This window comes from Protomyctophum parallelum (assembly GCF_964188405.1).
Source record: "Protomyctophum parallelum genome assembly, chromosome: 1".
In the NCBI taxonomy this organism is placed as follows: domain Eukaryota; kingdom Metazoa; phylum Chordata; class Actinopteri; order Myctophiformes; family Myctophidae; genus Protomyctophum; species Protomyctophum parallelum.
Window position 1 is genome coordinate 184,770 of NC_139697.1, and position 22,948 is coordinate 207,717.

At 42.9% G+C, this 22,948-nt stretch overlaps 1 protein-coding gene across 1 annotated transcript in view; it reads left to right on the top strand.

The window, feature by feature from the left end:
- LOC310867871 (uncharacterized protein) overlaps nt 1-22,948 on the top strand; it is a gene marked incomplete at its 3' end in the record, with an annotated part of 41,686 nt that overhangs the window by 6,456 nt on the left and 12,282 nt on the right. The window contains exons 3-11 of the mRNA XM_083778025.1: nt 1,559-1,586; nt 2,649-3,732; nt 5,242-5,332; nt 7,363-7,446; nt 11,953-12,072; nt 17,510-17,732; nt 17,865-18,227; nt 18,599-18,709; nt 20,798-20,854. Coding sequence (XP_083634151.1) covers nt 1,559-1,586; nt 2,649-3,732; nt 5,242-5,332; nt 7,363-7,446; nt 11,953-12,072; nt 17,510-17,732; nt 17,865-18,227; nt 18,599-18,709; nt 20,798-20,854 — 2,161 coding nt within the window. The remainder of the gene's footprint in view (nt 1-1,558; nt 1,587-2,648; nt 3,733-5,241; nt 5,333-7,362; nt 7,447-11,952; nt 12,073-17,509; nt 17,733-17,864; nt 18,228-18,598; nt 18,710-20,797; nt 20,855-22,948) is intronic.

Consider the following 22,948-nt stretch of genomic DNA (forward strand, 5'->3'; position numbering starts at 1 on the left):
GATCGTCCTCGCCACAATAATCCATTCTATCTGTTTCTTTCAATCGCCTGTATCTCCTATTCCCAGAATAGGAGATGGAATTTTTGGTCAAAATAAAGTTTCTTTGATGGCAGAGAGCCGACGCTATGGAGGCCTACACTGCCCCGGTATAGACCCATCTTATAAACAACACTTGAACGAGACCCGTTAAACTTACAAGGATAATACTACTTCCGGAAGTCTGGAAATGTGGCTTTTCAAAATAAGAGCTATTAGATCCTAATTTTTTCAATAAATGCTAGCGGGCTAAGTGTTTTAATAACATGTCAGGGGCGCTCTTATTGTCATACATCATCACATTCCGTGCTCAGCCAATCAAATCATCGCAAATTTGGTACACACAAACACACAAAGCTGGGCATAGCAGGGGCTAGCGCCGCTCAAAAAGAGGGCTAGTAGTAGTAGAACTTTACCATATGCAGACCGCGGCCATCTTGGCATTAAGTTAATTTGCCATTGGCAGCCAAAAGAAAAGTCCTATCTGATTATTAAAAAAAACATTAAACTCACCAACAACGCAGCTGTACGAAAAGCTTGAATTATCCTCTTTCAGTCCGCAAAGTGTTTGTTTCTAAGTGTTTGAGTTTGGAAGTGCTTGTTGGATATCACTCAACAGCCCTGCGTACCACCTGTTTTGAATTTTCACATAATGCAGGAGGCAGCAGGACGTTGCTTTACTGAAAACGAGTGCTTCCAAACTCCAATGGCAAGATGGCTGTGGTCTGCATATAGTCAATACACTGCTAATGCCTAACATGTGAAATTCAGTAGATTACGAATGCTGGTAAAATAAGTTCATGTTGATATAACTCTTGTCTTTCACCTCTATGACACCTCAGATGAGCTGTGGACTTGGTTAACACTTAAACCGCTAGCATTTATTGCTAAATTATGATATAATTCACGCCAGCATTTTTCCCTGTTCGGCTCTTATTTTGAAGAGCCAAATTTCCAGACCGGAAGTGATGAACGTATAATAGGGTGTGTGACGATGCAAGATCTCTAATGGAGTCTAAATGGAACGTAACAAAGAGTCTGCTCTGGGCCGTGAAATAAACCTTGTTTTGACCAAAAATGCCATCTGGGACAAGGAATAGGAGATACAGGCGATTGAAAGAAACAGATAGAATGGGTGTTTATGGGCACGATGATAATGATCACGCGATCCTGTGTTATTGACAGCACCAGCTAGCAACCCGACACTAACGCGAGTACTAGCATTATGACTATTGATCAATCAAAAGCACTATAAAAGCCCAATTGCCGTAGAGCTATGCCGTTAAGCGTAACATCGATTAATTGCCTTTAATTGACGTAGATTAATGGCAATGGTGGTCTTTGTGTTAACTGTTATCTGTAACGATGGGATGTGTGTTCCCATCATGATATAACCATGTCTCTGTTAGTAGCAGTGGTGAAACTGTCCATTTTGACCATGTGGACAGATGACCAAATAATGCTGTTCAGTGCTGCTGACTGACTTGACTTCATGCTCTCCTTGTTTTTTTATTCCTGGCAGAAACTAAAGGATCAATTGGTTTTTCAAGGTAAGGATTGTTATTCAGATACAATAATGACCTGTTATAAAGCATTTATAAACATTTATAAGCAGTTTGTACATGAGTAATAATCATGAACAGACTTGTTGACATCCGTAAATGTTTACGTAAACATTTATAACTCATTTATACGTTATTAGTAATGTGTTATTATTAATACACCCTTTGTAACTAAAGCTATATAATATTTATAAGCTTTTTCTAGATAAAAAACTGATCATGTAGAAGCTATTTATATACAAATATGGTATATGGTAAATTGTTATAAAATGCACAATAACATAATGGAACAGTTAAGAATATTTAAACATTAACATTTGTAAATGTTTGCTAAAACATTTATAACTAATGCTAAAAATAATTTATACACTATTAGTAAGTAGTTAACTATTAATGCATAAGCCATTTGTAAACATTTGTAAATGATTATTAAAACATTTATAACTTATTTATAACATTAAAAACATTAAACATGAAGGCCACATTAACAGACAGTTAATATAAATAATGAATTGTCTTCACTTTACATTAGGGCTATTGATAACATCTACCAATGATTAATATATATTTTAGGAATGTTTTACAAAGCATATGTTAAATGTGAACAAACATGGAGGCCATATTAATAGTTAACTACTTTCTATAAAAAAAAGGTAAACATTTAGGAATGTCAATGTTTAAAGATATAAATAGCTTATGAATATTATAACTTTAGTTACAAATGTTTTATTAATAATTGACAAATGGCTTTTTCATGAATAGTTTACTACTTACTAATAATACCTTACTAATAACGTATACATGAGTTATAAATGTTTAGGTAAACATTTACGGATGTCAAGAAGTCTGTTCATGATTATTACTCATCAACAAACAGCTTATAAATGTTTATAATTGCTTTTAATGTCGTTATTGTAAAGTTTACAAATAATCTCAACAGACTCTTTGTTAACCCATTTTGGACTGAGTTCGATTAAAAACAGTTTTTTGAAAATGTGTGAATGTGTAACAAATTTTCTATTTTTATTTATTTTCCCCTGAACAATCCAGGCCAGGATTATTCTAGCGGCGTGTCGTCATCTCAGGATTCCGGCGTGTCCTCTCAGTCACAAGCCTTTACAGATTATCCAGGGCAGTACCCCCACCACCACTCGGGGCGTCCTGACCCAAACATGGCGCCCTATCACACAAATGACCGCTACATGTCGGCAGACGCAGAGAGAGGTGCTACTGCCTATCCCGGCGAGGGGCATCATCTGCACAGACGTGACGATTATCACAGGGAATATGGAATGGACTCTGAGGACATGTCTAGAAGAAACTTCCACCAGGAGTCCGGCGGTGGTACCAGCCGTGATTTTAGGGAGGAGATGACTCACGGACCAACCTACCACAATGAGGCTCCTCTTTACAGGAAGCCCTCAGCAGGAAGAGAAAACCGCCTCGGGGGGTTTACGGGAGCCCAGCACGGCCGCGTTCCTCCTTTTGCCGAAGTCGCGGCGTCTCGCAAAAGAGCCTATCCAGGTCACAACCAGCAAGGGGCAACATACGCAGAAGGTGACCCTCACAGACGTGCTTACCAGCCAGGAGCTTCTTCCATAGATTTCTCCCATGGAAGGGTTCCCTTTGACATCGACACTCAAAGACGGTATCCCGACGAGCCCTACTCGAACCCCAGATCAGAGCCCCACCAAAGACCCTACCCTGGAGGCGAGGGTGAAGACGGGGCTTATTACTCCGAGGACAATCCCTGTCGACCGCTCTACCCTGGCGCTCACCCACAGCGGGGGCCGTCTCTAGACGGGGAACCCAGCAGACCTGGCGACGCTAGCGGAGCGTGTAGGCAGGATCCGAGGGGCCAAGACGTGGCCAACAGGCAGAGGCTTCCCGAGCCTACGGAAATGGGACCATGGCAAGAGGGGCCAGCAGCAGCAGGTGAGCCTAGCTTCAGCGGGAGAGCTCCCCCTATGGCCAACAGACTCCCCGACGGTGCCAGAGCAACGCCGGACGTCCCAGAGCCGTGCGGACGTCGTCTGCAATGGCCGTCTGAGGAGGATCAGATGAATGAAGGGAAAAGAAGGAAGAAGAGCTTTTCAGACGCCGCTGAGGAGGAGACGGAGAGAGCCAAGGGGATGTAAGTCTGGATTGACTTGGTGGTTGTTGTTGTTGTTTATATTACTATGACAGCAGGGTCTTCTGTACACCAGGCTGACTTCTATCTTACACAGGAAAATGTCGTCGCGATTGCCGGTTTGGCTGAAACCTCAGTCTCATAAATTAACTATAACGACATACTTGATCACACTACAGCATCATTCAAAAAGCATAAAATGTAGCAGATCTCCAAGCTCAAAACGTGGTGCGTAATGACACATTTTGAGCTTGTAGATCTGCTACTTTTGCTGTTTTTGAATCCTGAAAAGTAACAGTTTCCACCCGACTCAGACAATATCGTTTTATGAAACGCATCCTCTTCAGAATCTGTTTGTACATTATTTGTCAACTGTTTATTATTATTAAGGGACCAAGAAGTCCCGAAGGGACTTTGGTCACCTATTGTTTTTGTGGGGGTTTTTTTTTTCAACTTCTTCTTCTCCTTCTCCTTCTTCCACCAAAAATATCTGTTCTGGCTGAACCGTGCAGTCGGTTTTCGCGAAACGTGGCAACATGCCAAACTATGCCAACTATGCAAAGCCCATGACCATTGGCTAAAGGGAAAATGCAAACTTTGAACGTGCATAGCTTATGAACCGTTTGACCGTTCGTGTTCTGACCTTTGACCTCTGACCTTTTTTTTTACCATTTTGAATTCTATGAAAAACAGTTAAAATGTATCTCCTCCCAGGATCTTTGATCAAAATGCACAAAAACGTCTGAACTTTAGGCCTATACGGACATAAAATACATTAGTAGTACATTTTTGAGTGAAAAATTTAGTTTTTATGAGCCAATTTAAATGGCTGGTTTGTGAAAATTCTTCTTCTGCCTATAATACATACATGCAGCATCATATGCTTATGTCACTTTACAGTATCGTAGAGGGTCATGCCAAATAGCACTGAAAGCAGTCTTACTCCAATTGGCATTGATTGATTGATTGAAATATTTATTAACAGTTTGTAGAATTTACAGTACATTTTAAGCACAAACTCAATACAAAGACTGTCAACTGTGAGTGGACGACCCAATTAAGCATTACACTTGTTTACAACAGGGTCCACATTGTTCAATTCATCAAAACATTTAAAGACATACAACCATTTAGAGACATACAAATAGACATTTCTATGTAGCTAAAGAACAGAACAGGAATTCATCATATGGGAAGCAAAAAAGGGAAAATATACAAGCACTGGGAAAATATACAATATACAGTGAGGGAAATGGGGTGGGGGGGTGGGGGGGATTCAGATTTTACAGAGGCCAATGAAGGCACTGAATTGAAAGTGCAAACTTTGAACGTGCATAGCTCATGAACCGTTTGACCGTTGGCAATGACACTTTGAACAGTCATAACTCATGCTTTGTTTGGCCAAAATTCATATGCATATTGTTCTTATTGCGTATTGTCTTCTTTCTTTGTCCTGCCTTATCGCTGCTTGCAGCTATATTATTAATATTATTATTTCATTCCTTCTTAAAGACAAGAGGGGCCAGCAGGTGATCACCAGGGACCAGGTCTAGGACCAACGGCACAAGACATCCATGGACCTCAGAGATGCATGAACGAACCGGTAAGTAAGCCTTACTGAGCCATGAGGCCCATAGGGCAGGAACCATGAGGCCCATAGGGCAGGAACCATGAGGCCCATAGGGCAGGAACCATGAGGCCCATAGGGCAGGAGCCATGAGGCCCATAGGGCAGGAACCATGAGGCCCATAGGGCAGGAACCATGAGGCCCATAGGGCAGGAACCATGAGGCCCATAGGGCAGGAACCATGAGGCCCATAGGGCAGGAACCATGAGGCCCATAGGGCAGGAACCATGAGGCCCATAGAGCAGGAACCATGAGGCCCATAGGGCAGGAACCATGAGGCCCATAGGGCAGGAACCATGAGGCCCATAGGGCAGGATCCTATCTCCTGTTTCTGTAGCGTGAGGCAGCTTGATGTACAAGTACGCCCCCTGGACACGATGTAGGCTACAAGTACATGACGCTAGTATGTCATAGGGACTTGCCCCCAATCCTACCTGCTGAGTGCCAAGCAGGGAGGCACTGAGTCCCAATCTTCAGAGTCTTTGATATCAAACCGGGATCAAACCCAGAATCGGCTCAAACAAGGGAAGAAATTAATTGTGCTGCTATCTATGCCACTAACATGTGGAACGCCCTACCAACAGTCATTAAGAAATGTGAATCCCTAGACTCCTTCGAAACCGCTCTTACAGAGCACTTACGGACGGCTGCAATTCAAAACGGTCCCCCCCCCCCCCCCATTTATTTTCTTTACTTTATTTAACGGTATATATATGATGACTTCAATTTTCCATAGAAGTGTATATCTGTACCTCCTATAAATGTTCTGATTAATTAAAAATGGAGGACCCTGATGTAAACGGGTCTTGTTTTTTCTGGTTTTTGTATTTACCTGTACTTCCGTTTGAATTGTACCCATTCTACAATCTGTGAATACAATTTCTAATCAATCAATCATTTAATCAATCAATCAAACAAACATCAACCTTCCAGCCTCTGGGCGGACACTATAACGACAAGGCCACTGAGCTGGTGTGCCCAACAGGTCTGTCGTAAAACAATTGAGAAATCATATCTGCCCCGTAGGGGAAGGAGGGAGCTCCAGCACCCTGTCACTTCAAGAGCTTTTACTTAAGAGTCAAACGTGCGAAGGGCACAGTGGCACAGTTGGTAGTGCTGTCGCCTCACAGCTAGAAGGTCCTGGGTTTGATTCCCGCTCGGGGCGCTGTGGGTGCTGGCGGCGTGTTTCCTCCTCCGCGTCATCAGTGCCCATACCCGAAGGCGGGGTTGGCGAAAGGGCCTTTCTGTGTGGAGTTTGCATGTTCTCCCCGTGTCCCCTAGGGTAGATACCCTCACAAAAACATGCAGTAATCCTGGTCTCTAAACTGCCTCCCCCTGGCCAGCCGGGGCGCCTGATGGAGGGGAAAGGAACTGTTTGGAATAACGTGTTCCTTCCACGCGCTACGTCCAACCAGGGAAACTCCCCCCTGTCAGGTGTAAAGGAGCAACTTGGACACTCATGCATGACACAAGCATGAAGGAAGCATGAGTTAAGTCCGTTGCTCTCCCCAGGTTGGCGGAGGATGTGTAGAGCCCAGGATCACATTAGATGATTGACACAGGGGTGAAAAATGGGTTACAAAATCGTGGGATAAAAAATATATAAAAAAAAAAAAAGAGTCAAACGTGCGACCTTATTCAGGCGTAGTTCAAAACTTGCTGACATTGTCACTAAACTAAATCTGTTAAATGATTATCGCATGCATTGTGATTGGTTGTCCACACATCTTGAAATGTATTTGGTGATAATGTCAGCCAGTTTTGAACTAAAATGAAAGCTCTTGAACCTGCAGTGCGGGACCTCCCTCCTTCTCCTACACGTCTGCTGCTTTGTCGCCAACGCATCTGCTTAAAACTGAACCAGGTGTGCGGAAGTCTTCTCTTCATAAGAAATTATACCTGGCCAGCATTTACTTAATGGTCTGACAGTTTTATCTAATCTGTATAATGCCGTCTTCATTGATGTGGCATATCACTGTAATGTCTTCCTGTTCTTTTTATTTTAGGGCCAGAACAACACGGAAAGTCACCCAAGAGAGAACCCTGACTCTGAGAAAACTGCAGAGTCTGGCAACGTCTCTGATCTACTGGTAAGCAGTGGCGGAAGCACATTTACTTAATATGTACTACTGTGCTTAAGTACATTTACTTATGTACTACTGTGCTTAAGTACATTTACTTATGTACTGTCTACTGTGCTTAACACTTTGACTTCTATTCACGAGTTGCTCAAGTTAATTCATTGTAGAAAGTTGCCCAAGTTCTGTTTTTCATTGTTTAATCCATGTTTTCTATTCAGTTTTAAGTCATATGGGCAATCCACCGGACAGAATGGGATATGAAACGCGTTTTGATGACATCATCGTACTTTGAAAGCCATGAAACAGGAAACATTTGCCTAAAAAAGTTGACTTTACAAAGGGACCTCACATCCCCGATCATCTTAAAGGTATATTCAGTGATTTCACTCAAAAAACCTTAGGTTTCGTTTTTGGCTGTGGGACCCAGCCTTTCGTCCAATCAGGGTAGAGAGTCAAAAACGAAACCTAAGGTTTTTTGACCCCCAGGGGTTAACTGGGGACAGGGAGGAACTCCTTATATGGCCAGCACACTCTATAGTAGGGAGGATTATCACAACAAAACAAAAAAATAAGTGATATTTGAATTAAGTGAAATCACTGAATATACCTTTAATATATTGTTTTACGCTCCAAAAAGCGTTCAAAATTTGCCGGGAGAGACGGATGAGGAGCAGAAATGAAGCGCCAGCATATCGATCCATTCATCACCACGGAGAGCGCCCTGGATTAGGAGATACGAGTCATTCTTTCCGCCGCGCTAACATGGGAGTCAATGACAAGCTAATAGTTGCACTGAGTGTTAGCATACGGCAAGCGAAAAGCGAAATGCCAAAAAAAAAAATAGGAAAAATTCTGAATATTCTTATCTCGCCCCGCGTCGCTGGGACGTCGCTAGGACGTCCTCACACGTCAATAGTACTAATATTTCGGGATCCTTATGACGTTCTCAGACGTCCTATGTATAGAATCTGTTAAAGGAGGTGAAACACATGTGATGCGATGAGCTTTCTGTAATGAACACACATAAAGGATCTGTAGCTGTCAAACCTTTATTTGAAAAAGAAGAAATTACGGACAGTGTTTTTTACAGAGTAAATATTTTCTGTTACAATGCATTCTAGGCTATGAAGAAAAAAATACTACAGACAATCTTAACACATAATCAAACTAAGTGATTGAAATACACCAGTCCACATACACATAGTTCAAACAACATGTTAACACACAGAGTTGCAATTGTACCACTAGTGCATGAATATTCACGAATATGACATTTTAATTGCTGACAAATGTGGGCAAACACGGCTTCTCATATTAGTATATCGGCATTATCCAAGTTGTAACGGGATTTCCCCCTGTATGGATCATCATGTGTGCTTTTAAATCCCCATGATGAGAACAGCCCATGCCATCCCTTGTAAAGAGATTTTCCCTTGTATGTGTACAATGCATTCTATGGAGACGTAATACTACAAGGAATCTAAACAAATGTTCAAACTAAGTGATTAAAATAGACTATTATAATAATAGTTGAAACAACTATTGCATATAGTGCACGAATTCCCAATCACATTTGGACAAACACTGATTATCATATTGTTATATCAGTTATAACACTCATAGTTGAATAGATTTTCCCGACGCATGTGTCTTTATGTGTGTTTTTAGAATATCAATCCGACTAAAGCCTTTTTTACAAACTGTACACGTAAAGGGCTTTGCCCCTGTGTGAGTCAACATGTGTGCTTTTAGATCATCCTTTTGACTAAAGCCTGTGCCACAAACTGTACATGTAAAGGGTTTTTTCCCTGAATGAATCATTGTGTGCGTATTCAGAGTTCCCTTGTGATTAAAAATTTTGCCTCAATCTGCACAACTAAAATATTTTTTTATTGTGGCTTGCGGAGTGACTTTGTTTTGGTGGTTCAAGGTCATGGAGCAGCTTGTTGCTTAAAGACAAACTATTTCCTCCCATGTGTTGTGTATTGTGTGATTTCAGTCTGTTTAAACTAGACTGGTCATCCATGGTCTCATCCCACTCATCACTGTCTTCAGTGATGTCAGATTCAGAACAGTGTGAAGAGAGGAGCTGATCATCACTAGTTGGTTGTGATGTTCCACAGTCCTCTAGATCAGTCTAGTTTCCATGCTTTTAGATGAGGTGCTGGCTACAGGTTCTGTTAGCATGTTTTCATCATCTTCATGTTTCACTAATAGTAATGTCTCTGTTGATCCACCATCCTCCTCTGATATTTGAAGTAGCTCTGTTGTTGTGGTCGGCACTTTTTTCAACACTACAACAAGCGAATCGTTACATCATGTTGTAGTCATTATTTTGTAATCATCAGGATGATATCGTTATGTCATGTTGTAGTCATTGTTTTGTAATCATCAGGATGATATTGTTATGTCATGTTGTAGTATTGTTTTGTAATCATCAGGATGATATCGTTATGTCATGTTGTAGTGTTGTTTTGTAGTCATCAGGATGATATCGTTATGTCATGTTGTAGTATTGTTTTGTAGTCATCAGGATGATATCGTTATGTCATGTTGTAGTCATTGTTTTGTAATCATCAGGATGATATTGTTATGTCATGTTGTAGTCATTGTTTTGTAATCATCAGGATGATATCGTTATGTCATGTTGTAGTCATTGTTTTGTAATCATCAGGATGATATCGTTACGTCATGTTGTAGTCATTGTTTTGTAATCATCAGGATGATATCGTTACGTCATGTTGTAGTCATTGTTTTGTAATCATCAGGATGATATCGTTACGTCATGTTGTAGTCATTGTTTTGTAGTCATCAGGATGATATTGTTACGTCATGTTGTAGTAGTGTTTTGTAATCATCAGGATGATATCGTTACGTCATGTTGTAGTATTGTTTTGTAATCATCAGGATGATATCGTTACGTCATGTTGTAGTCATTGTTTTGTAGTCATCAGGATGATATTGTTACGTCATGTTGTTGTATTGTTTTGTAGTCATCAGGATGATATCGTTACGTGACGTCATGTTGTAGTCATTGTTTTGTAGTCATCAGGATGATATCGTTACGTCATGTTGTTGTATTGTTTTGTAGCCATCAGGATGATATCGTTATGTCATGTTGTAGTCATTGTTTTGTAGTCATCAGGATGATATCGTTATGTCATGTTGTAGTCATTGTTTTGTAATCATCAGGATGATATCGTTATGTCATGTTGTAGTCATTGTTTTGTAGTCATCAGGATGATATCGTTATGTCATGTTGTAGTCATTGTTTTGTAATCATCAGGATGATATCGTTACGTCATGTTGTAGTCATTGTTTTGTAGTCATCAGGATGATATCGTTACGTCATGTTGTAGTCATTGTTTTGTAATCATCAGGATGATATCGTTATGTCATGTTGTAGTCATTGTTTGGTAGTCATCAGGATGATATCGTATGTCATGTTGTAGTCATTGTTTGGTAGTCATCAGGATGATATCGTATGTCATGTTGTAGTCATTGTTTTGTAGTCATCAGGATGATATCGTTATGTCATGTTGTAGTCATTGTTTGGTAGTCACCAGGATGACATCGTTATGTCATGTTGTAGTCATTGTTTGGTAGTCATCAGGATGATATCGTTATGTCATGTTGTAGTCTTTGTTTGGTAGTCATCAGGCCGGAATCCTCAATCTCGAACTTCCATTCTCTCAAACTGATCTTTCCCAATAAAAGATGCAGGCTACGAGAGAACGAGTCACACTTTTATTGGGAAAAAACAGTTTGAGGGAGATGAAGTTCCAGATTGATGGGTTCCGGCCTGATGACTATAAAACAATGACTACATGACGCAACGATATCATCCGCTCCTGACCGGATCACACAGCAATTTTGTAACACAAACCAGGCCTCGTGAGGTTAAAGGAGAATTCCATACTAAAAGGCTTTCTTACCTTTCTTTGTAGTTGTTACGTCCCCACCAAAGAGGTCCAGGTGTTATTTTGTGCAAAAGCTCCTTATTGGCTATTTCCCCTACCATAAGCTCTAAATGAATTGCATTGAATTGAATGGGAATTGAATGGGGCTATGGGGTGTTGTGCTAATTCGCTTATTTCCATCGCTCAAAATAATATATTTTTTGTATATATCCTCTCTTCATAATAATAAAAAAATAATAACCCAAGCGGCACACTTTACTACTTATTTAGATGGAAATAAGCAAATTAGCACAACACCCCATAGCCCCATTCAATTCAATGCAATTCATTTAGGGCTTATGGTAGGGGAAATAGCCAATAAGGAGCTTTTGCACAAAATAACACCTGGACCTCTTTGATGGGGACGTAACAACTACAAAGAAAGGTAAGAAAGCCTTTTAGTATGGAATTCTCCTTTAAGAGAGGCAGATTCAAATTTGCCGGCGAAAAACAGCCAGTGGTTCCTATTGATTCACCGATCTGTGAAAATAGTAATAAATTAAATGCCAACTTGGAAGTGATTCCACTTATAATATTTTCACTTTCTTTCTACTAGAAAACCATTTCTAGCTTGGAGATTGAGGGTGTGGACGATGCGGACTTCCTGAAGAACACACTCTGCAACCTTCTTAAAGACTTCCAAGCCAAGAAAAGGCTGGAGAAGACGATGGAGAAGGTACAGCATGTCCATAACATATTAAGACACATTGATTCTACAAACCTTTTCGTGTAAAGGAAATGTATTTGGCCTATCAAAATATTTTGTTCCAGTGACCCCCAGAAGCATAGATTTGAGTTTAAAAAACAAAAGTCGTGTGAAGTGAGGGGCGCTCTTTGTATCATCATCATCATACATCCCATTCCGTGCTCAGCCAATCAAATCATGGCTATGGGGTGATCAGCCAATCACTGGATTTCCCAAAGAAAATGTGTGTTGCACGTAGCTTGAACACACACCCTTCTAGGCCACACACAGATGCCTGTGTGCGGCCTAATTGGCTGCACTTTTTTGGGAAACACTGTCACACAACAACATAGAAATAGACAACCTAGACTAGAGCACAGCCATACCTGTCCTCATTGCGCACGTAAGGCCTCCTGCATGAATGCTTATAGAAGCAAACCTGTTTCCTGAAAGCCTCATTAGCCTACACACACCTGTCGACATGTGGAAGTAGTAAAACCATCTGCAGAGAAATGTGTGATGTGAGTGGTGATTTTCTTCATATACTTCAACTTCAACTTCAAAGAACTTTATTTTTCCTTTCGGAAACTTCTTTTGTGCAGTGGTAAAGACAACAGAAATCACATTACACACAAACACAGTTACTATATAAAAGATCATAAAAACGACTTTTTAAGAGGAACTACTTAAAAGCATAATATATTAAAATCTATTCTATAAGTACTAATAATTAAAAATCTAAATATTTACTATATGCAACCTATGCATTCACTATAGTCCATCAGGTGGAAAGGAGGGGGGGGGGGTTCAGCCTAGGTGTTCAAGAGTCTGATGGAGGTGGGCACAAAGCTAGCTGAGCCCCTTTTAGTGAGTTTTGATGCTCTGTATCGCCGGCCTGAGGGCATTAGTTGGTAGTGGTTATGGAGGGTGTGTGTGTTGTCCTCAACTATTTGAGAGGCCTTCTTTATTGTCCGTTTTTTATGGATGCTGCTGAGTGACTCCTGGTCCCTCCCAATGATCTTGCCGCTGATCCTAACCACTAGAGATGCTCCGATCAGGTTTTTTGGGGCCGATCACCGATCACCGATCACTGGAAACAGTATAGGCCGATACCGATATTGCCGATACCGATCACAGCGTCGTGAAATCCATATTTTTTTCCATTGTGTAGCATATATACTTACTGTATTTTCTACTGTACTCTTCTTACACATCATTGACATTGTAAGTATAAAAATTAGGAGATGAGAAAGTTTTTTTGCAAGCTGAGGCAACGTGCAATATTTCACTCTAGACTCTCTTAGAGACAACTTGGAGGTTACAGAGTAAACTGTAGAGACTCAAAATGCAGTGGTTCCCAAAGTGGGGTCCGTGGACCCCCAGGGGTCCTTGAGGGAGTTCCAGGGGGTCCCCAGCTAAAAGGATAGTTTGGAACCAAATGGACCCGTTTGGGTTAACACTTAACATTGATTTTACAATATGAATTGGGGTCTCAGAGATAGAAGTGGCATGAAATGGGGGTTCGTAGTCAAACTGGGGGTCCTTGAAATTAAACTGGTGGAGACATTTGAGAATCACTGCTACAATCTTCTTATGGGGGTCCCTGGCATATCTTTTCAAATGGGGGTCCGTGGGCTGATCAGTGTCAATTTGGGGGTCCTTGACGTGAAAAGGTTTGGGAACCACTGTCTTAGAGACAACTTGGAGAGTAAACTGTAGCTTTCTTCTTTCATCAAATACAAAAATATAATAATAATAAATACCGTACATGTTCAGTGCACGGACACAGACAACTGAACATTAAACTGTACAGACTAAAATAAAAAGCAGGCTGCTAGTGTTAGCACTTGTATACTGTATAGGCTCGCTGATCGTTAGTTTAGTGCTTAGATTAGCGTGTAATCTAAGCACTGATTGAACTTCATCTCCGCCTTTAATCTAATTAATTTTTTTATTGACAACGTGAACGAACCCCGACACCAGCGCTGCAAAAATAGACAGATCTACAAGCTCTCAACGCGTAGCGAACTGCGCTGCAGAAACAGGCAGGACGCGCGATGCCTTGAGAGCCTTGAGATCAGCAGCAGCATGGAGCCGCCGGCACTCCCAGCCTCCAACGGCGCGGGGAGGCAAGACTTCTGCGGGGAGGAGGAGACTTGGCCACTGGGCAGGCTAGGCTACATGTTGCTGTGGTAGCCACAGCAACATGTAGCCTGCCCAGTGGTTGTGATGTTAGCTTCAAGCTAACAAGCATCTGCTTGTCCGTTCCAACTTCACTTCATCTCCACCTGTAACTTATGAGTGCAGTACTTTCATCCGACGGAGCATTGGTCCGAACGACAACCTACCTCCTCCCTCACCCTAACCCTAACCTCCCCCGGGGCAGACACCTAAACCTAACCGCAACCCAATCCCGACCCGCAGCGCACCTCGGAGCATTGCTCCGTCGGATGATAGTATGCCTCCCGTAACTTATTTCTTATTTTTTCCCTGGCTGCGCAGCTGCGCTACAAACAGACGGATCTACAAGCTCTCAACAGCGACCGGAGCTGCAAAAACAGGCGCCCCCTTAAAGGAGACTTGCCACTGTCCCACTGTCTGTTTTGATCGGGCATTTTGATCGGCAATTTTGATTTATTTTGAGAATCCGATCCGATCCGATACAGGCATGATCGGCCGATCATGATCGGTGGCCGATCGATCGGCGCATCTCTACTAACCACCCTGTCGAGAGGGTTCCGGTTGATGGCACGCATCACACCAAACCATGATGTGATGTTGAAGGTCATTATGGATTCTACAAAGGACTTGTAGAAGGCCTGCAGGATCGATGGTCGGACCTGAAGCTTCCTCATCTTCCTGAGGAAGAACAGCCTTTGTTGACACTTGGAGTGAATGTTCTCCGCGTTGGTTTTGAATGTGAGCTTATGGTCGATGGTGGTGCCGAGGTATTTGTACTCTTCGACACGTTCTATTGCCTGGCCATTTATCTCTAGGGCCGGAGGTGGAGTGGGCGGGCCCTGCCTAAAGTCCACCAGCAGCTCCTTAGTTTTGCTGGGGTTTAGGTCCAGGAAGTTGTTATTGCACCACTCAGCAAAATAGTCCATTACCCCAATGATGCGGTTATTGGTGTTGGTGGTATCGACAATAACCGTGTCATCTGAATATTTGATGAATGACATGTCAGGGTCTGGGCTGCTGCAGTCATCTGTGTACAGGGTGAAGAGGACTGGTGAGATGACAGATCCTTGTGGCGCCCCGGTGGACACAGTCCTGTTAGAGCTGTAGTTGCCATTGAATCTGACGGTCTGGTGTCTGTCTGTGAGGAAAGACAGAATGAGCAGTATGAGGTGGGAGTTGACATTCATCTGGAGGAGTTTCTGTCCCATCAGGTGAGGCTGCACTGTGTTAAATGCACTTGAGAAGTCCACAAATACCATCCTGACAAAGGACTTGGGCTTCTCCAGCTGTGCGTAGGTGTGATGCAGCAGGGTTATCACTGCATCATCCGTACCTCTCTGCTGCTTGTATGCAAACTGGAGTGGGTCTGTGAACCCACTAACCTCCCTCTGTAGCTGGGGTAGAATGAGCCTCTCAAAGCTCTTCATCACCAGAGATGTTAAAGCTACAGGGCGGTAGTCATTATTGCAGGTGGGGTTAGTTTTCTTAGGGACTGGGCAGATGGTGGAGGACTTCCATATGGTTGGTATGGAGTGTTCAGACAGGGAGCGGTTAAAGAGATTGCAGAAGACCTCAGCCAGTATAATTAGCCATATAATTTAAATATGGAAATTAAACAAACATGTTTAGGCCAACTTCAGCATCAAATAAATTTAATTGTCATATACATTATTAGTGGTGTCAAAAAATATCGATTAACGATGAGGCTTGCACGTGTGTCTGGATCGTGTGTCTGGATCGGTCAAAATAGCGTCTGCATCGCACGTTGGTTCGATCGTAAAGTTGTGAATCGATATAATTCAACTAATTGTGGGAAAAAATACAGATGTACAAGCCCAAAGCGCTGTGCATTGCGACGGGTAGATAACTTGTAGATCTGCTACATCCAGCACAGGACGGGCGCATGCTTATGAGGCTCTTAACTCTGCATCAGCAGCCAGCCAGCGACAGTCACAACACACGAGCAGCATGATAAACCACTCGTGGTCAGGCGGGGTGCACACGCAGATACAACACAACTTTATTGCACACATCTGTGCTTTCATCCACGCTAAATCAATTATTTCCCATCCACGGGCACAAGCAACTTCCACCCGATCTGGATGGCGGTGGTGTTGTCTGACGAGGGTAGCTACTAGCTAGCATGGGAGCTAACGTTAATTTAACTCTGGTCCATATTGTTAGACAGAGTTAGAAGGAGTCCTCCTTAATAACACTATGGTACTTTCCATCTGTTCCCCAACCCCTCACACTCGATGCTGCGTTTACACGAGCAGACGCAAAGACGAATGGGAATATAATTTGGAGCAGCTACACTTTGCATCGACATGTTGCTGGCTTCCTTTAACAATGAATGATAGACCGTATTGTTGCGTCTGCCCGTGTTTAATGGTCACGGTTTCACTGTCCACAGCAGGGAGACCTGTCAAAACTATGCACTTCCCAAAACTCAGAGACATTGCCACCACCCTAAGTTCAAACCCACCTCTAAAATATTGCTTTCCCCAGCTATCTCATTCCACTTTCGATTATTTTATTCCATAGTCTTAGTTTTTCTCTAATAAAGTTGTTTTTATTTATTTTCTCATGTTCCCCTTGAAAAGCATCTTTAAGTACTCAGAGAAGCATATAAATAATATTATCACTTATTATTACTTGTTTTACTGCCTATGCTTATGTAGTCACTATTCATTCATATCCAAATCCATTTGAAAAATAAAATATAGGCCTATTGTTATGTGATTAAAATGTTATTAATTGAGATTAATTCATCACAAAGCCTCCAATTAATTAGATGTTTTTAATGAAGTCCCAAACCTATTCTTTATAGATCTAGCTTATCAAATAAAAAATCTAAAAAAGGTTAAATGTCAGATCGCACCGTATCGAATCGAATCACATCAAATTACACGAAATTCCACAAAATCGAAATCGCATCGATTTTGACTGAATCGAATCAAATCGAATCATTCTGTATATAAAATGTATCGTCTCCAAATCGCCCATGCATATCGATACGTATCGAATCGTCTTGTAAGGAAGAGATGCACACCCATGCAACTCAAAAGAGGTGCAGATAACCTATAGAGGGGGGGGGGGGGGGGGGGGGATAGCCTACCAGAGGAACTGCGGCCTCCTTGATTCATATCAGTGTTTGTTATTTTGCACTTTTTTTCCTATTGCATCATTGATGCATTCTGTTATTGATGTTTGAAAAAAGTGCATGTATCGTCATCCATTCTCGTAGCTACAGAGCCCAGGCCGTGCAGGCACGTCGACTGATCTCCCCTGTATGAGCAACGACCAGCGAGCAACTCCTCCAGGCCAGCCAGACTTAAACGTCACAGCAGGTCCTGGAGAAGGCCAACGGACGCCTGCACCAGGGGAGCGTGACAGAAACCTCACCGAAGGTCCTCGAGAAGGCCAACGGACGCCTGCACCAGGGGAGCGTGACAGAAACCTCACCGAAGGTCCTCGAGAAGGCCAACGGACGCCTGTTCCGGTCCAGCATGACAGAAACCTCACCGAAGGTCCTGGAGAAGGCCAACGGACGCCTGTTCCGGTCCAGCATGACAGAAACCTCACCGAAGGTCCTCGTCAAGGCCAACGGACGCCTGTTCCGGGTCAGCGTGACTTCAAAGAAGAACCACAAGACAGGCGCGTTGACAACCAACGCAGGCAACCGCAGGAAGCTCGCAGACAGCAGCAGCGGGACAGCGACGAGCGAGGGCAGGATGCGCGGGATCATAGAAGTCGCCCTCCTCCTTCGGGTCAACCTCAACTCGTTCTCTCAAACGTGCACAGCGAGTCTGACGTCTCGTGTCGTCTAGCCGCCGAAAGCAGCCACGCAGCATCGGACGCCTTCAGATTACACTACGACACGGAGGCCGAGTCGGATGAAGAATGGAAACCGATGAGGGCGCCGAGGGCACCGAGCAGATGTACTCCATTCCTAGATACCGCTAGTAAGTTGTAGAAGAGTTCATTTTGATCGTGTTGAGATTATGTATTTTGTACAAATGTACAAAATGTATTTTTTACGTATTGTATTTGTGATGTAGCCTAATGTATTTATGACAGTAGATGCATGGTAACTACCTGTGTGTGTGTGTGTGTGTGTGTGTGTGTGTGTGTGTGTGTGTGTGTGTGTGTGTGTGTGTGTGTGTGTGTGTGTGTGTGTGTGTGTCTGTGTGTCTGTGTGTCTGTTTGTGTGTGTGTGTGTGTGTGTGTGTGTGTGTGTGTGTGTGTGTGTGTGTGTGTGTGTGTGTGTGTGTGTGTGTGTGTGTGTGTGTGTGTGTGTGTGTGTGTGTGTGTGTACTCATTTCATATGGTCAAGCCATGGGAAGGGGTGAACGCACTCTTTCGGATTCCTCCGACACAGACATGGAAGAATGGACACCGATGAGGGAGTCGCGTCCAATGAGCAGATGTTCTTCTGAAGCCAGTGGTGAGAAGACCTACATTTCGATCATGTTTTATTTTATAATTTTTATCCCACGACTTTGCAATTTTTTCCAGCGGACTGAGTAGTCCCAAGCTGCTTCTTTTCACCTAACAGGGGGGAGTTTCCCCGGCCGGACGTAGCGAGTGGAAGGAACACGTTTTCCTGACCAGTTCTTTTCCCCTCAATCAGGCGCCCCAGCTGGCCAGGGGGAGGCAGTTTAGAGACCAGGATTACTGCATGTGTTTGTGAGGGTACCTACCCCAAGGGACACGGGGAGAACATGCAAACTCCACACAGAAAGGTTCCTTTCGCCAACTGTTCAGATTTATGGCTTGCTACAGTTTATTTGCTAATTGAACCCCTCTGAAAGGGGAAACAACTCCACATAGGGTCAGATGTATTTACTCGAATCTTCGGCCATTCGCAATCTAAATAACGTAACTCCTTGTCTTTTATATATTTTTATTATATGATTTCATAAACATACATTTAACACAATGAGCTTAGCTATTTAAGATCGGGTTAATGGTTATAGCCCTTGTTCAGGCCTTTAGATTAGTTATTAGCTTTAGATTAGACTTTTGATTAGGTAAAGAACCTGTATGAGACAAGAATACACAATACAATACATTTGTCAATAACAGGTTTACATCACAACACATAGATCATTATTCATTAGTTATTGCATGAATTCATATTTACCATTGGTCTATGTGAGGCTGTTTGGTTGCTGTGCAGTGTGATACACAGAGCTGGTCATCGTGCACGATGTACACGAGGCATGGACCCCTCTTTGCTTAGGATCTGAATCAAGAGGACCATGCTAGGTTATTTAAGACCTCTGTTCTGTTAGCCATTCCTCCAGGGTGTCTACCCCCTTTGGCCATCAGCTCTTCCTGTGATTGGCTGTTTGCAGCCCCAGGAAGCGTTTGGCTGTGGTACCAGGAAGTGAATCGAGCACACATGTGGTCGCCGTGTGCTCAACATGCTCTCAGGGACGGTGGAGATGTGCCCATCCCTGCTGTGAGTTGGCTTGTGTGAGAGAAAGTTCCTTATCAGATTCCCTGCTGTGAGCAGGGTTGGGACAGGACATTTTAACCCATTCTGACCTGAGATCAGATTCATACGAGGTTTCCGCCGGACAAACACTGGGTCTGATGAACCCATTCTGACCTGAGATCAGATTCTAAAAATGTCAGTCGTTTTTTTAGATTTTTCAAAAATAGCAGACCTACAAGCTCGTATCGCGCCACTCGGTGGCGCGATATGAGCTTGTAGATCTGCTATTTTTCAATAGCTAAAGCATAACATGATGCCAACACCAAAATGGGTGCCCGGTCAGAATGGGTTAACCTCCTCATAGTCTTTGTATGACTATACTCCACGATTATAATCAGTTCAACCCATGACATTACTGCTTTACAATAATTACATTCTACGGATTATTACAACTTGTTAGTAGTGTTAGTAACAGTTGGTGTACTGACAGTTGGTGTACTGACTTCCCTTTGAGAGAGACAGAGAAGTGTCCCATTTCACACCTCTATGTTAACTCAGCAAGTCAGGTCTCTGGGTCACAGGTCTAAAGTGACAGTTTGTATTGGCAGACTTTGCAGTGCACATCTTATTAATAGGAACCCAACGCTGAGTGTCATACTCAGCGCCACACCAACCCCACCTCGGGTATGGGCGCTGTTGACGCGGAGCAGAGAACACGCCCCCAGCGTCCCCAGCGGGAATCAAACCCAGGACCTTATAGCTGTGAGGCAACAGCACTACAGTCTGTGCCACCGTGCCCCGTTTTCTGATCATGTTTGAGATTAAATTAATGTACCGGTATTTATACTGTACTAGAGCGGTGCCCGTGGGGCCTCTACAGCGATGCCCGTTGGGCACTGGCCTTCTTGGAACGATGCAAGCTGGAAATGCATGCCTGTAGCGAAACCAGCTGGCCAATAAGGTTGGAGACTGACTGATGATTTTAAGTTGCTTTATTAATGAATCAACGTAGAAGTAAAACAAAGAAAAACACAATATATGCATCATTAATCAGACAATCAATAAACACATCCAACCTTTCTGTGATTTCAGACACAGAGGAGCCACGGCCAACGTCTAGATTACCGTCTGTTGGCAGTGAAAATACAGGTAAGAACAACATCCAGGAGATCTCTTTGTTCAATGCTTGTATCATTAAAATAATGTACTTTATGGTAATAATGTATTTCTATAATTTTCAGGTCCAACAGAGCAACGAAGCGAAGCAGACAACGTTGATATAGGTGAACATAGCACAGGTGCAGAGCGAGAGTGTGGTGACGAGCCTGGCGGAAGTGGTCCAAATGCAGATCCTGAGTGGTCTAAAACCAACTGGCAGCCAGAGGACATTCCTTTCACTGCAAAGCCTGGACTTATCAACGATGCTGCTGCTCTTGATTCAGACGCACCAGTTGACTTTCTTGAGCTATTCCTGACCAATGAGCTGCTCCAGCACATAGTTGATCAGACTAACGACTATGCAAAGAGGATCACTAAAACGGTAACATTCGGCAGAGTACCACATTCCAGATGTCACCAATGGAAACCTGTCACGGTTCATGAACTAAAACTCTTCCTAGGGCTCCTTTTTCTCACTGGCATCATTCATAAGCCTGAGATAGGTATGTACTGGTCTACAGATGAATCATTAGCTAGCCCCTACTTCAACAAGACCATGACTCGCAACAGGTTTCAACTTATATGGAAATTTCTCCAGTTCAGTGATAGCACATTAGACAATGGTACTGACCGGCTGTACAAGATTCGCCCAGTTTTAGATTACTTACTCTGCAGATTCCGTGAAATGTTTCAACCAAACACTAACATTTGCATTGATGAAGGTACGCTTCTGTGGCGTGGGCGTTTAAGTTTCAAAGTGTACAATCCCCAGAAACCTATCAGATATGGCATAAAATCCTATATTTTGTGTGATTCTGAGACAGGGTATTGTTTCAACATGAAGCCCTACTGTGGAGATGGTACTCCCCTGGGTGAAACAATTATCTTCCTTCTTGATCGCCTAGTAGGTTATGGCTATAGATTGTTCATGGATAACTTTTACAATTCTGTAGCACTGAGTACAAAACTACTTGATCTGAAAACCCATGTCTGTGGTACACTAAGAAAAAATCGAGGTGAACCAGGAGCCCTTAAACAAGTTAAAAAATCTGACCTGAAAAATGGGCAAACAATAATGCGTCACAATGACAGGGTGATGGTCTTGGCCTGGCAGGACCATGGCATAGTGAAAATGGTTTCAACGTTCCACCGGGACGAAATGCAAGAAGTTCTGGTATGGCAGAGAGGCCAGCCGGAAAAAGTGCCAAGACAGAAGCCTGTTTGCATTGTAGAATACAACAAGTCAATGAACGGCGTCGATAGACTGGACCAAAACATTGTGTACTACCCGTTTATCAGGAAGTCCGCCAAATGGTCAAAGAAATTTGTAGCCTACATGTTTGAAATCTGTTTGTACAATGCGTTTGTCCTTTACAAAGTTAAAAACCCACAGGGAAAGTGTAAATGCCAACTCTCATTCCTGCTAAGTGTCATACATCAATGGGCGGGCCTGTCGGGTCCGCTATATGACCTTCCACCTGCACCCAGAAAGCTTGCACCACGCACGGACCCTCAGTGCAGGCTGGACGGCGACTTTAAAGCCCACGAACTCATTTCGTTTTCGCCCACCCCCACAAAGAAGTTTCCAGGGAGGCAGTGCAGGGTTTGTTCCAGGAAGTCCAAGCGAAGCGATACGAGGTACTTTTGCAAAACCTGTCTTATCCCCTTGCACAGGGGGAAGTGTTTCGCACTGTACCACTCAAGGAAAGACTATGCTAATGCTGAATGAAAGGGTCAGTGCTAGGAAAAAGTACTCAATTGTTTTACTTAAGTAATAGTATCAATACTGCAATGTAGAATTACTTAAAAGCTAAAAGTACGTAATTCAAAATGTACTTGAGTAAAAGTAAATGAAAATCCACCTTAAAATGGTGTGATCGTTTGTTGAAAAATTGTTTTTGAAAAAATAATCCAAATTGCCGATCAACAAAGATCAAAAGATGAATGCTCCTGTATTGCGCCACTATTGCAATAAGAATGCATTAGGCCTCAATTTCCCAGAAGCCTTAGAAAGCCAGTCTGACATATAATAGATATTTTTCCGGTGACGTCATCCGAACACGTCACCTATCCCACTCTGTCCGA